The 15,833-nt window shown below is 33.2% G+C and overlaps 2 protein-coding genes across 2 annotated transcripts; both read right to left on the reverse strand.

Annotated features, from left to right (window-relative positions):
• Nucleotides 1–21: 21 nt before the first annotated feature.
• LOC108752072 (sodium-coupled monocarboxylate transporter 1-like) lies at nt 22–9,708 on the reverse strand. The gene is made up of 9 exons (XM_018492684.1): nt 9,469–9,708; nt 8,720–8,941; nt 7,639–7,984; nt 5,266–5,420; nt 4,463–4,603; nt 4,070–4,178; nt 3,197–3,415; nt 2,463–2,971; nt 22–1,631 (listed from the first exon to the last, which is right to left on the reverse strand). Exons 2-9 carry the CDS (start codon nt 8,938–8,940, stop codon nt 1,538–1,540), a joined length of 1,794 nt encoding a protein of 597 aa, XP_018348186.1. The 5' UTR covers nt 8,941; nt 9,469–9,708; the 3' UTR covers nt 22–1,537.
• Nucleotides 9,709–10,198: 490 nt separating this feature from the next.
• Nucleotides 10,199–12,971, reverse strand: LOC108752071 (integrin-alpha FG-GAP repeat-containing protein 2-like). The gene is made up of 7 exons (XM_018492683.1): nt 12,833–12,971; nt 12,541–12,628; nt 12,247–12,469; nt 11,884–12,167; nt 10,813–11,564; nt 10,503–10,737; nt 10,199–10,422 (listed from the first exon to the last, which is right to left on the reverse strand). Exons 1-7 carry the CDS (start codon nt 12,889–12,891, stop codon nt 10,243–10,245), a joined length of 1,821 nt encoding a protein of 606 aa, XP_018348185.1. The 5' UTR covers nt 12,892–12,971; the 3' UTR covers nt 10,199–10,242.
• Nucleotides 12,972–15,833: the final 2,862 nt, after the last annotated feature.

Consider the following 15,833-nt stretch of genomic DNA (forward strand, 5'->3'; position numbering starts at 1 on the left):
CAATGAGTTGACTATCAGTTACACTAGCTTACAATGGCTTCGCATTATAAACATCTAATTAATTTTTCGAACGACAGATCGATTGCTATTTTTTGTGCATAAGATTTTTAATGTTTGCAATTTTATTGCGTAATTTTACTTTTTAGTTCTAAATTTAATGCATTAACTTTTTGCTTTCGGTATAGGCTTACTTTTTTCTTCAGATTCACTTTCAATCGCGTTCTATCCTAATTTTATAAATATAAAAATAATAATTGGTACGAAGGATTACTTGGGGCGGAGCATAATCAAGCGCCGCTTTCAAGAGATACTTGGTGTAAAGAGGGACGATACAACGACGTCAACTACGGGGAGGCTGCACGATCGGGCCTCTCAGGTCTGTCACTCGACACCAAATCAGACAGAATCTGTCAAAAATCTGTCACCCGGCCCACAATGCAAGCCGGGTTCTCAGTTTGGGATTTTACCCACACGTTGAAATCAGACCGGATAGAAAGGGGAACGGCGAAGGGGGGCAGGCGGAGGGGGTTCCCCGAAACTCGCGCATCGGTATGTAAGTAGATGGGTCCCTGCCGCCTATATTTGACACCTTTCAGTCTAATAAAATAAAACCGCTCCGCGGTGGAATGTGGTCGCCGCTTCGAGACAGAAGCGTCGTTTCTCGGCTGGAGATGTGGAATGTTCCCCGCGCGGAACAGTCGATCGGGGGGGGGGGGGAGGGGGGGTTTCTTTCGTCTGCAAGTCGGCGATCGCTGATAAGGGTCTTCCCTTTCGTCATTTCGGATTCGAAAACGATAAATCTGGTCCCGCGAGTCAAATCGGTGGCCTCGCGCGTCCCCGTGAGAGACGTGAAAAGTCTTCGAAATTTGTTACCGAGTCCGCTCCGCGCGAAGCACGCTCCGGCACCGATCGATCCACCGCGGATTTTAAAGAGAGACTCGACGAATGACTCGACAAAAAACTCCCGCGGCATTTACATTCGGCTCTAATCCGATAGGCATCGTTCCTCCAGATGTTTCAGATGGCAGGGACTTGTTTGTATTGAGATGCGTGGGGCAGATATATAATCTAGTCAATTTGACACCCTCATCGACGTTCTAATGGGTGCTTTCAACTCCGGACGAGCCAGTTAGATGCAGTTATCTCCTGGCAAATGCGTCCGCTTGTCTGTCGATCGCTGTCTCCGAACAATTTATGTCGTTAAGGATTTATTGATTGTAGCTTTCTTTCTCGGACGCTTTACGGAAATCCCTTTCTAAACATCTCTGTATCAAAATGTTGATATACTGAAAGTTTTACTGGCTTAAGAGTTATAATAATTTGGCAGAACAGATTTCGACAGGAAAAACTGTCTTACGTACTAATATGTTGTGAATATGTCGAGAATATTATTGCTGAGAACTTGTAATCAAACGATGTTCCGCACGTTTAAGCACATATGTATATATATTATATGTGTGCATGTGTGTTTTACTGTAATAAAGTCTCTTGTACGGCCACGGAAAAGAGATAAGGTTTGGATTAAAATATACATGTTTCAAGATTTTAATTCTTCTTTCTCTGGATTAGTTATCAATGCTGTTGGCACCGTATGCAACGACACTTCCATATATTTTTTTGGTGGCATAAATCTGAAAATGATAAAAACATGTGGATAAAGATATAGATAAAGAATAGATAAGAAAATTAATATGTAATATAAATGCATACATTAACAAACGCGATAAAAATATATTCAAAATACGTTAAATCCAATAAAACGAACTTTAATATTTGATGCAATCATTTGAGTATGTCTGAACAACAAAATTGAAAAGAATAATTTTTTTTTACGAATCCCAGATAACCAAGCGGATAACTCAGCAAAATCACACAAATCTGTGACTGCTTATAATGCTGACAACTTGCTGTATATTTTTTTCAATTATTTCAAGTATATCGACATTGAAACAACACGTTGGCAACAATGTATATGTATATATATGTTGCCAGCAGTTTTTTGACGGCAAGATAAGATAGCATCAAAGTTACTTTGCGTTGTCAGCAATATAATGGCATTGTGTAATCCTATAAATTATTATAGCAACGTAACGACAATAGCATGAATTTTGACGATGACGATTTCAAAGTTCTCGGTAAATTACTATTCAAAGTTGTCGTATTGTGAATTAATTTGCCAATAAATGCGGATTCAGTTGCTACAATTCTGATAGCATCACGTAATATCATAATATGATATGAGCAACAGCAATATAGACAAGTTGCTATCTGAAATGTGTTAATATATCTTCTTTCCGCCAATTTTAGAATATAGTATATAGTGTGAATAAATAAAATGTATTCGCTTATCAATTTTGATTAAAAAGAATTAGAAGGAGATATCTTTGTTTCTTTTTTACTTGAAAACATATTAAATAAAAATGTATATTTCGTAATGTGAAGGTAGGTACTTAAATACAGACCTCGTTATAAACGGTGGGAAGTAATCTCGGTCGATATTCCTTATATCAGCAGCGCCGCAGATGAAGCTGACTGTCGTGCCGATCACCATCACGATTAAGGCCCCCAATAGCGTGTAATACATGAAGGATATCCTATACATGAAGAAAGGTTCGTCCACAGATTCGACTTGTATAGGATTCTGCGTTGTTGTGGTCGTACGGTTAAATAGACCGGACATATTCACGCAACCCTCCGTGGAGGAAGGAAGCGGTTCGTAGTAGAGACTGCGATTAGCCATGTGCCATTGCGCGCCGACTATGATCCAGAGCATCGTCGTCATCGAGGCCACTGCCCCGACCACCGCTCCCTTGGCCGTCGCCCAGGGTACCAACATCCCCAACGAGAACAGACCCGTCATGGTACCAGCGGTGATACCGGTCAGAGTCAGGGATAGCTGAAAGATGTCGCCGAGACGATCCATGACGAATACCATGCCCACGCATAAGATGCCTAGGATTACCACCGTGACCTAAGAATAATATTATACAAACCATTCTGAAATCGCTATTTATAATTCGCGTGTTTATAATTTTGGAAGAGGGAAATGTACATTCTCGAATTGTTTCTATTTTTATTTTGGTTTAGCGAATCTCTTGCTTAACGATATTGCTTTTCAAAAAACAAAGGAGGAGTCCAAGATCGAGTCTCCTATTTTCCTTGCGGTTTCGAACCGCAATATATTCCGTCTTTGTACCTTCATAATGTTGGCGGCTTTAGTCTCTTTGTTACTTTCTGGCATCCAACGATCGATGAAATCCTCGTAAATCGTGCCGGCGACTGTGTTCAACCCGGCGCTCATCGTCGAGAGCCCGGCGCTCACCAGACCGGCGAGAAAGAGGCCAGGAAGTCCCGGAATGTTCGCGGCTACGTCTAGCACGTAATACGGTAATATCTTGTCGCTTCTTGCTACCACCTAAAAACAAGGTAATTTTCTTCATTGCAATTTTCACGAAAGGCGATTCGTTTAATCCTTAATTGCTCAACTTTTTAATCTTACTTTAATTACATGATTTATTGCATTTTTATGATGTGAGTATCGTTGAAGATAAGGTAAAAAAAAATCTCAGAAAATAGTTTAATGATACGATAAATCTAATTAAGAAAGTTTACTTTTTAATAAATTTCAACGAAATTTTATCGCGACTTTTATCTTTTACGCTGTTCAAGCGTTAAAAAAGACATCAATTATATTAGAATCTCAGAAAAAATAAAATTTTGAAAAAATATATTGTTAACCAAAACGTCTGTTCTTTTGAAAAATGAGCAATTCCTTCTTTCAACATTATCTTACATTATCAAGAGCAGCGAAGGTACTTGTATAATGTTCAAGTTAAGTAGAATACTTTATCAACCGTCTCTGACTAAATTTAAAATAAAATTACAATCTTTCGGCAACTTAATAGTACAGTTATTTGCTTATATTTTTTTAGCTTTAATCTAATATACTTATATCGCCTCCGCCATCTTTTCAAGTTTCGTTTGATATCTCACAAGTCTTATTTGCGCACTTATCGTGTAGCTTAGAATACGATAAAGACTAATAAAAAAAACCGGAGTCAAAACTTACGTGTGCAGCTATAGGATCGCATTTGTGATATCTAGCGTACATTATAAGGCCGGTGAAAACGGAAATCATTTTTACGAATATTAAGCCCACAGCCAGAACCCATACCGATCTGCAAAAATGTGTGAAACACGTACAACAATACCATTTATTCTTATTTTTAGCGATTTATTTATATCCATTTACCTTAGTTTATCTTGTGTTTTTAATCACTCAATATCTTGTTTTTCAATTACGAAAATATTTGTTTATTGTGTAATATTTTTTACTCAAAATTTTTTTATATTATTCGCGACAAAATTCTATCTTTGAGGTTTTCATTTGAAGCTATCCAGCGTTTCAGCGATGGCACTCTTACATCAAATAATTCAAGGAAAACAAATATTTCGCACTTACTTTTGTGCTTCCTTAATAGTAGGTACTGCAAGAAATCTTTGCATAGAAACCTGGCTGATACCCAACGATGCCAGCCATGTCATTACCATTCCCACTGACATGCCCCAAAATGAATTTCTGGTGAAAGGACTAGGATCCATGCTGTATGAAAGGGAATTGAAAATATTAGCCAGTTTGGATAAAAAAAAATATCAATAGTTAGAATATTAATTTATAGTTAGTATAACAATATTAGATTGAAAATTAGTTTGAACTACAGTGAAAATATACCGCGATATTAACGTTTTAACAATAAGTTATATAATTGAAGTCATAATTGCATTCTAGGCACATTATAATTATATTTTATAAACTTTACTGCAGCAAGCATTAAGCAAACATATTATATATCACTGCTATATGCCATTGTACTGCTATAAAAATCTGTTGTAGGAGAACACGATGGCAAAACAATTGTTAGAAAAATTAACGTGCGTTAAATTCAACGCTTATGAGTAAAATTTTAAATTTAATACTACGTTAAATTTGATACTTAAGAGATTGAAAAATACAATTTAATATCTACAAAAACGGAAATGAACGCGTTAGAAGTAACGCGAATTGTTGACTTCTCGAGATTATTTTCCAATCGACAAGTTTGAATTAAATACAGATTCTTGATGCAATACGCGAATTCACGTAATGTTTTTTGACTTATGTTTTAATTAATGAATGATTCTTTCTCTCTCTCTCTCTCTCTCTCTCTTTTCCTCTCTCTATTTTATTAATAAATTGTAACATAAAAAATACACCTGCTCTCTTACTTCCAAAATACAATTCTACCACCCTTTTCGGCTATCCTCCAGGTCTCGCTAACGCCGCCCACGGCAATTGTTCCCAATATCAAAACAGCAATGAGACTTCCGACAGTTACCGTCATCTGAACTGTATCCGCCCATACGACAGCCTTCAGACCTCCCTATATAAGACATATATTTTTTTTCAAAGAGAGCTTACTCGCACACAATAAAGGTATCAGTGTCAGTCACGACACGACGTGCACAGAATCAAACGATCGGGGAGTCGGTGAAACGTAAACCCAGGGGAGAGATCGTAACACAATTGCATAATAATGTTACAATGCAACACTACGATGTATGTATTTTATCAATCGTTTTCGACATGAATTTCATCGTATATCAAAAGACCCACGCATCCCGTACAGTATTAATATTTTAATAATAATATCGATTTTGCAGTAGTCGCATAGTTAGTAAATTGTATAAACAGTAACATATAATTATTCAAGCTGTCTGCACAGAAAGAACAGTTTTACTAAAGTATCTAAAATTTTAGTTTGAGACAGAAAATAATTCTTGGATCAAAATAACGTTTTATTTTTTTGCCATTTGTCTTATTATATTACGTTAATACGAACTTTCAATCAAGCAATATAATAAGACAAATAATTAAAAAAATGAAATGTTATTTTGATAATTTTCAACAAAATTATTTTAATATTTAATCAAAATTTTAGCATAGATTTAAATAGTTCAGCAAACTGTTTTTTTTTTATTTATATGTATATTGATTAAAATAATTATGTAGAATACTCGAGCATGATGATAATGCTGCAAAAAGCACTAATATTCTAATAACAGTTTAATAAATGTCATACACAATTTTTGCTAGCACAATTATTTTTAGAACTATGTATCTATGTATAATAGTTTTTAGATACTTCAATAAGTTTTTCCGTGTAAATTTGTGTATTGTATGAAAAAATAATCGTCAGCAAATGTTGGTGTTATCGCGTATAATAAGCTTACAAGAAGTTTACTCTTCTTTATCGCGAATCTTCAAAAGATATTGGAATTATCTCTTCAAAGCAGAGCGATGCACGACCTATGCACTTTTCGCACACATATTATTATCCAGCGTACTATTATTCAAATAAATGCAAGACGAAGACAAATAGCTGTCAATTTCGTCATTGTTTTTGTATACTTTATTCAAGTGGCGTGGCAAAGTAGTCGTTATTTTATTGGTGCGATACTGCATCATAAATAAACCAGTAACCTGCGAAACTGATAAGATCGCGTTCAGCAAATTCTGATAATTCCTCTCTAAATAATTGTTTATTCGATAGTCGTCGCAGCGGAACGTTTCATTTAATTAGATTGCGATATTCTCCGATAATGTCACGGCTGCAAGATGACGCGTATGAAAACTCCCGGTTTCACGACCTTCTAATTATCTAGACGTGAGCTTACGATTTTTACGACCTTAGAAAATCCTCTGTTTTAACATGCGTGCAAATGTTAATAGACGATAACCAGAGTTGGAAAGTAACTCGTAACGAAGTTATATATAGTTAGAGTTATCTACTTTTTTTCAATAATTGTAATTTTTTTCAGCAATTAATTTCGTTCCTTTTGTGTTCCATCTAACTGTAATTTAACTTAGTTACATTTTTTTTGGTAACGAATAACTAATTTAATAATTACTTCTATAGTTATTTTGTATCAAATTTATTCGTCATATAGGCTGACCAAAATGAAATATTCAGTGAAGGATCAGTGATTGTATTTTGTGGTTGCAATATCTTTATCTCTGATCATCACATTCTGTAAATATCTGTATCCCTAGTACATGAATTTCTTATTTTGACTTCAACTGTATATTAATTTATTATAAATAATATGACGTATAATACATCAAATGTTTGATACAATAAAGAAAATAATTTAACAATGTTAGAAATTCTTATATTTAAAATAGCAATGCAAAAATTAACAGAAAAATAATTGAAAAGTAACTTTCAGCCTTGTTACTTTTTAAGTAACTGTAACTTAAAGTGTACTTTTCGGTAACTTGTAACAATAACTAATTACTTTTTGGAAGAAAAAACTGTAACTGTTACTACTTTTATAAAGTAGCTTTCTCAATCCTGACAATAACAATGTCTAACATTCTTCATTTGAATACACGCGAATGTTTATGTCTATTAAACATCACAAGAATGTTTCAGGCAACACGTAAATCTACACGTAAATAAAAAAATATTGATCGCTTTTACTTTCAAAACAGTCAAAAAGTAATACAGAGTTTATGATCCTCAATAGACCGATGAACGTTCATCATGATATGTCGCAAGTTTTAATAACAATTATAATTGAAAAGTCTGTATCACTTACGATAGTCGTGTAGAAGATGCACACCATACATATTACTGGCGCAACGTAATGCAGATTTATCCCCGTCGCTTGCGAAAAGGCCAATGCCGGCACGTAGATTATCAACGGTACATAGATCACCAGCGCAAGGGTATAGAGAAAAGACGCTAATTGTCGAACCGGTCTGGCAAATCTAATTTCCAGATACTCGAAAGTACTCGTCAGCTGTAGCTTATAAAATACCGGTAAGTATACGCGTACGATTATGAAACAGCTTATGAAGGATGTGAAAATGCACGCCGCATACTGAGTTCCGTACTGATACACCTCGGAGGGAACACCAAGCAAAGACACTCCCGATATGTGACTGAAATGGATTTTATCTTCATTAGAAATAGATCTTTTTCTTGATATTATTAACATTAATTAAATATTATAGAAATTGTCCTAATATATGTTTTTCAATTTATTTAAATACAATTTTTTTATCAATTTGAAATTAATTTTTCATCAGCAAAATTTTCTTAAAAATATATTCAAATAATTTCTTAATGATTAGTTAAAAGTGGAGGGACTTTTTGCGAGTTAAACTTCCATTAATAAATAATAAAATCTGATTCTTAATTTAATCAATTTAATTTTAATAGATTATTAACTTGAAGCTCTTGATTAGAAGAATATTGTAAATATTTTTAGTTAAGACTTTTTTAATTTTAACTCGTTATCTTCTCTTATCTAACATATTTCGGCCTTCTCTAAATATATATATTTTTTAGACCAAATCGTCGGAAAGAAAAAACAACATAAAGACATTTAGGCACGCCTTATATTCTGCGTTCTTGAGAAATATTTTTATGCATATTTTTTTTTATCTACTAATGATTGATTCTAAAATAAACAAAAAAATTATTAAGTACAGTTAAAAACATATTTGATGATTTTTCTAAACGTTTTATAAATTTATACAAAGGTTTTAAATACCTAATTTAACTTAAACGAAGTGTTTTTATACACGGCGTGAATTGTAAGAAAACTAAACTGATCAAGAAATAAAAATTATCAGGAACGACGGATGAAATGTGTGAAACATTTTTTAAATCACCTTGCCATCAGACTCATGCTAATCGGAAAAAAAGACATGGATTTGCCGCCGAGTAAATACTCGGTGGTGTTATTCTGCTTCGTGCTGAAGAAACCGAAGTAAATGCCGATGAGCATGCTGATGCCCAGCAGACCGGCAAAGAGAGTATAATCGGTCCATCCGAAAGTAAGTTCCTTTAACTCCTGGCCCACGAAAAATGGTTCCGTGCCATTGACGGTCATTCTGGATTCATTAGTTCAAAAGATCAACGGTTATTAACTATTTTAGAGAATATCCGCGTTTCAATATTATATAATTAGAAGGGATAATCGCTAGATTTATCTCACATATGAAGTTCTATATAGAAAAACTATAAAGTTAAAGGCTGAAATTATGTATTGATCTCTTGTTACATATGTGCATTCTGATTTAAACTGAGTGGTTAGACTGGAAATATTCTCAATAGTTAATATTTTAATAATACTACTATTATTAAAAAATTTCTTAATTCTTAAACTTTTCAATTTAAACAAATTATCCCATTATTTTGCATTCAAATAGAAATATAAACTTAAAGTATTCTTTTTAGCTGAACTTGTATGTGTGTGCACAATTTATCTTTACTCTTTTCTTTGCAATATGAAAAGAAAAAGAGGAAAGATGAATCTTGCAAGAAGTTCAGTTAAAAAGAACAGGCTTTTAAACAATTCTATTTAAAATTTTGTCTAAATTTTTTGCGAATGCTATTATCAATTATAAATTATACGTACATATCGATTATTTCCTTCACACTGTACAGCGATCTGAATTCTGCATTAATGTCTGGAGTAATGCACTGTGCCAGGAATAAGATGACTGAATTCTGAAAAATCGTTTACGCGTCCACGATCTAATCATGTATGTATTGAATAATAAAATTTCGCTGGAATTTGGAAAAGTACCGGACGAAATCTGCATACCCACTGCAATGATGACGTGCAATGAGAAAGTTATATGTTGGGCCGACATTCAGTGTGGTGTTAGTCTGATTTACGGCACTATAGATAAAACGCTACGACTTGACAAATAGACAAGAATCCTTAAATAGGCGTCTGTATGTTGCACTCTACGCCAAAATTAATTTCATCGCCGATATCGCCAGTTACTTGTTTGCCAAAAATTTGTGGACTGATTGTATATCCTTCGCGATAACACAGTGATGTAACCCATAGAACGATCGCATATACAATTCCTATTGAACATGAGATACCGAAGTAGAAACATAATTTATTAGAGTATAAGTAATATCAATTTGTGTAACAATTATTAGATGCATCCCGATACATATAAGTATTTGTGACTGATTTATTTTTATAAATCAATAAAATTATAATTAATTTTTTAGAATGTGAATATTAAAAGAAAACAAGAATAACGATTTAACACATTTACCAGAATATGCATGTTTTATTATACATTTTCGCTTATACAGGACGATTCTTAAATTACATATATTGTTATATAAGAATCACGCTGTATACATAATTATATTTGCCTGCTATATACTAATGTACGCCATACAACAACCATTCAGTTAACTGTTGCATCTTTTGCTGTTTCTCATTTATATTACACTCGCCCAATAATTTCTCTAAGACTTGTGTTTCATCAGATTCGAAGTCCTTTATAGGATTCAGAGAAGTGATCGTCATGCTCGGCAGAGTAACATCATAATAAAGACAAATCTGGGAGGAAATATAATTACCATTGTCATAATCATGAATGATATTAATTCACATATATAGACTTATATATAAATGAAAACCTTGTTGTTGAAAGTATTGTACACCAGACTAGGACTAGACGTTCCCGGAATCACGCTGTAATTTCCCGTGCAAAAAGCTCTGACTGGTTCCTCGAATTGAAAGCGTACACTATGTCGTTGCTGATCCAAGATATAGGTCTGACCATCCCAGGCACAAGCTATTATCTCGTCGGAATTATCGCCTGTGACATCCAGTCGACATAGAGCAAATATCTGATGATCTACTTGCATAGCCCTATAAGAAAAGAACAATGCGATATATTCGTAATTATTCAGATGTATCTAAACATCGCTGCGAAGGATTGCTTACCATAAAATAACCTCATCCTGTACTAACATGATAGTTCCATCAAGCGTTGCTAAGGCATAAGGTTTTCCCTTCGGAGCACTTTCATTGATGTCTTTATTGTTTGAATCTGTATCATCTTTTGTGATTTCTTTTGGTTGATTCGATTTACTAACATTGTTGCTATTATTATTATTACTATTATTTTCATTCTTATTGTGGGAAAAATTTGTAAAAGATGGTAATAATGTTTCTTTCATAGTTTTGTTATTATATTCTCCAAGAATAACATTGCCACCGATAAAGTTGCCATCCATTTCATCAGTGCTTGAAGACTCAACGGGATTATAAAATTTAACTGAGCCTTGACTTTCTGTTGTAAAATCTTTACCATATTCACCAGCCATATCCAGGCTATTTTTTCGAAACGCTGGCTGTGAATAGTTTCTTTTGAACTCGAGCGATGCAGATTTGAAGGTTTTTCTGTCTAGTTGGCTATCGTCTGTGAAATTGTGCTTTGGCAATTTATCTTTAGGTACGTAACTAGACATTTTAGATTCAATGGTGGAAATAAATGGCGTTATTCCTGGTTCTAAATCTCCAATAATCTCCGTCGAAATATTTTGATTGCGCATCCTAGATATTCCTAATGTCTGATAATCTACAGCTTCGCAGGAACTTTTCTTTGATTGACAATCTTCAGGATTGCATTTAATTCGCATGAATGTGCCACCAGGTTGTGCAACCAGTAGAGTTGGCGTACCATCACCAGTATGCTAAATAAAAATTTTTGTTATCTATTTATAAACAATTTATATTATATTGATAGTGAATATATAATTTAATTTAATTTAATTTTATGACATAGAATAAGTTTATATAAAGTTACAAGAGATAATATAGAAATATCCAAATGATAATTAAGCTATAGCATAAGTACTGTTATAAATGCCTAACCAGATAACAATATATAGAGAAAAATAAATAATAATTATACAATAAAATAATGGAATCTATATTTTAATAGAATAGAATAGAATTTTATTACTTTAGCTTACAACTGCCAAGAAAGGACTTTATTTCAATACAACATACTTGTAACGTAACCGTTCCTATTTGATTAGTGCATTCCCATTTATTTAGGCCAACTAATTTTCCTGTTTCCAAGTCAGCATTACTTGACCATCTGTAAGATCTCACAACACGATCCGTCAAACCAAGAATCATCTCATTAGCACCATCTTTGTCGACGTCAGCTATCAGCACTATTTTTGTATTAGTTGGGATTCTTTGTACATGTACACATTCCATTTTCCCAGAGAGTTCATTAATTTCATTAGTATTGTCAATATGCTCTGTATTTTGAGAATTTCCTGTATCTGCACATACATATCTTATGAGAATTCCCTAAATCTCCTGTTATTTCATAAAACATATCTTTCTAAAACTCAGACTTACCAGTATTTGTTTTGAAATTGTCTTGCTCGTTTGTATCTTTATTATGTTGGCCTGTAAGTATGTTAGAGTTGTTAGGATTAACAGATTTGGGACTGTAAAATATATGTGTCCATCCATCGCCACAGATAACAACTAGAGCATTACGTCCGTAATTAAAAATATCTCCAATTGCTACGCTAGTTATAAGACCAAGGCCAATGATTTTCTGCCATAATTCTGATCCCTGTTATATAAGAGCAAATATTATTAATAGTTTTGAAAGGCATAATTTTAAGTAGTCGTCAATATATTTACCTTGAAGATATAAAGTTCTCCTTCAGCAGTACCAACAACCAATTCATTATCACCATCGTTATCAACATCTCCTATGGTTAAGCCATGTCTGTGCATAGTAATTTCTATTGTAAACTATTTTTATTATAAGTTAAAATAGCAATGATTATTCTCTAAATTCTTGGAGTGGAATCTGACTTTAGAGTAAAAATTGAGCTAGTCTTTAAAAAATGATTCAATTTTCAATCTTTAAGGGTGAGATTTCACTCTTGAGAGTGAGATTCATTCTAAAAGTTTTAGAGTAAACTTTTACCTGCATACAGTACCAGGTAATTCCCACTGCAATCTCTTTACAAAACTAACAGCTCTCATGATTGGATTTTGTAGAATGTAACTGTTGCCATCGATTTGGTGGCCAAACTATATGAGTAGCTTTTGCTGTTACCAAACCTAGAGATATTGGTCCAAAGGTATTAGAGTCCATAGAATGTCCAACGTGATCTCCTTCCAACCAGCAGTGTCCTTCTGGTACCTGTATTCATATTAAAATTAATTTACAAATATTTAAAATAAGAATACTACGTTAGTATTGTTGTCAGTAATTTGTTAGAGTCCAAGCATTGTTATTCATTGTTATATATCCAATAATTACTTCTACATATCATATCCATACTTGGACGGTACAGAGCTTGTATCCATGCGTGCCTATAATATCACCAGCAAGTCCCACAACTCTCTTGATAAGGGTTTGATTTGGCACCTTGGGAGATACAACACACACTATATCGCCGCGCTGTATATCTTGATTCCGGATGGTCCAGCGATTCAGAAACACGTAATCAGGATACCGTAAGTCTGGATTTAGTGCAGGTTGCATGGAGATTCCTTCCACCCTCGCGACATATCCGACTGTGTCGCAAAAAGCAATCCCGATCGGGATGCCGATTAAGACATTACGAAAAAAACGTGGGATTCTCATCTATCAAACCTTCGAAGGGAAGAACATGCGAAGTGCTCTTCTGTTTTTAATGCAGTCTGGCAGTGTGAGAAATAGAGCATCACTTACGTTGCTTATGAAACTGATCTGTTTCTAAATATTTCAAGCGTCAGCATAAGTATCACATAACATTTGGCATAATATGAAGAAATTCTTTTTATAGGTTATATGTACAAAATTTCTTGATGTGCAGCTAATGCTGTATTTTGTTAAAAGAACATTTTAGAATTCAAACTGAAATAATTTACGTGTATATGGGATTGTTTTTTTTTCTATTAAATTAGAAGTAAAATGTGAAGAAAAGTAAGATGACAGGTGAAAATTTTGAATACATGTATATTACTCTTTTGTCTGTGTGGAACTCGTGGCTCGTGGCAGCCATAACGTCATGAGTGGAGCAACCATAGCCACCATGGGAGCAGCTGTAAAATCAAAACCATCTAACCTAACAGAATCAAATCAATCGTAAAGTAAAAGAAGATCTTTGAGCACAAAATTCATAATCTAATCTACAAGTGAATATATATGATTTAGAAAATATAAAAATATATTCATAATTTATATATATTTTAATTATATATAATTTAATATAATCTTTATATATATTCTTTTCCTTGGCAAAAGTATTGCATAATAATTATCATGTAAAATTAAGATGCAGTAAAATTTCTACATTTAAGCGACGCTTAAAAAAAGAAAGACTTATTTTATTCTTCCTTTTTTTAAGCAAAATTAACATCTCAGCTTTTTTGAACTTTTTTTGTAGGATCATCAAAATTTCCATATACTACTATAAGATAGTACCTTTAATCGCTTTAGATAGCACCGTGAAATATAAATTTAGTTTTCGCGCCTCGTAATTGGCAGCGTTCTAATCAATTCGCCATTGTCGCACATGATTGGCTGTGCCTTGCGATTGGCCCGTCGCCAATACCCTCTCGGGATTGGTTGAATTGTTGCAGTGGCGCCGAAGAGAGGGACATATAGCGATTCTTTTGTTGAAACGACAGAGTTCATTACAAGAATTCGAAGAATAAAGGTCTTGAGAGTGAATCTCATGTGATCCCCGTTTTTGCAACGTCATTAGAGATTTTCTCCCAAGAAGTTTTTCCAGAGTATCCCTCCTTCGGGTTAATCCTCCCCTCCTTTGAAACGTTATAATTTCTAAAGGAATCCCTGGGCTTGTTTCATTGCCTTACACTACCTAGGTATAGTACCACATCTATTTTGCGAAACTGTTTCCATATGGCTAAAATAGATATTGGTGCGCTAATAATAGCCGAATGTCCACTCTAAGGCTTGTCTCTGACAGAAGTTTAAAAAAAGATGCATCACATTTTATTATATATTTTCTTACTAATTTTAATCTTTTTACATTTTCTTCTCTCTCTTCCATATATCGGCAGTTTTGCATGACAGAAATATGAAACTTTTATTGCATATGTGATAGAACATAATAACATTTTACATGCAAGTAGCAATGATACGATAAGATTTTTAAATATATTTTAAGCTTACGTATTCATTTTTTAATAACAATATTTAATCACTACATTAAGATGATTAATAGCACTTTTATTTAATGGCTGTCTTTACTATATGAACAAATATCTCTAATGTTTAATAAAAATTAATAATGACTACTATGTATTATTTAAGTTATATAATAGTTTATTTGCACTCAAAATAGTTCATATGGATTGCTTTGTCACTAAAATTTACCTACACAGCGTTTTCTAATAATAAATATAAATATTATTAGTCTCATCATCTCATTGCATATAAATACTTCCAAGAAAGCTTATTTGGATATATAAGCCAAATGGGACCTAATTAAGTATGAATAGATGTTGCTGAGTAATGTTGAATTCAAAAATATGTGATAAGTTTACATATGAAAGACTGAAGAATGTTAAAGGATATCCTGCTTGTTTAATTAAGTCATTTGTTATGCTTTTAACATATAATATACGAAAACAGTAACATTTTCATGCAATAAAAAATATAGTTTATAGCATCAAGAATGTTGTTATTACATATATATCTGCCTATAATATTGATGAATTCTATATCTTTATATGATTTATAATAAATTTGCATATTTTTTTATTCAATCATTTACATTTTCTCTTTTTACTATTTTGCTGTATTGATTTTTATGTAAAAGCATTTAAAGATAATAAAATTCTAAGCTTATATATCTGATACTATAAATTATTTAAGAATAAATAAAGTATATCCTGCTTTTTAAAAACTGTTTTTATAAATTATTAGTACTCATATACCATAAAATATATTTATTAATGAAATTGATTTT

The sequence above is a fragment of the Trachymyrmex septentrionalis genome, unplaced genomic scaffold, assembly GCF_001594115.1.
Source record: "Trachymyrmex septentrionalis isolate Tsep2-gDNA-1 unplaced genomic scaffold, Tsep1.0 scaffold53, whole genome shotgun sequence".
Taxonomy (NCBI): Eukaryota; Metazoa; Arthropoda; class Insecta; order Hymenoptera; family Formicidae; genus Trachymyrmex; species Trachymyrmex septentrionalis.

Coding starts and splice junctions, on each gene's coding strand:
- LOC108752072 (XM_018492684.1), bottom strand. CDS start 8,940: ATGACCGTCAATGGCACGGAACCATTTTTCGTGGGCCAGGAGTTAAAG. Junction 7,985..8,719: donor AGCATGAGTCTGATGGCAAG/GTGATTTAAAAA, acceptor AATCCATTTCAG/TCACATATCGGGAGTGTCTT. Junction 4,604..5,265: donor GGTAGAATTGTATTTTGGAA/GTAAGAGAGCAG, acceptor CCTTTCATACAG/CATGGATCCTAGTCCTTTCA.
- LOC108752071 (XM_018492683.1), bottom strand. CDS start 12,891: ATGAGAGCTGTTAGTTTTGTAAAGAGATTGCAGTGGGAATTACCTGGT. Junction 11,565..11,883: donor TAGGAACGGTTACGTTACAA/GTATGTTGTATT, acceptor ATTTTTATTTAG/CATACTGGTGATGGTACGCC. Junction 10,423..10,502: donor ACAATACTTTCAACAACAAG/GTTTTCATTTAT, acceptor ATTTCCTCCCAG/ATTTGTCTTTATTATGATGT.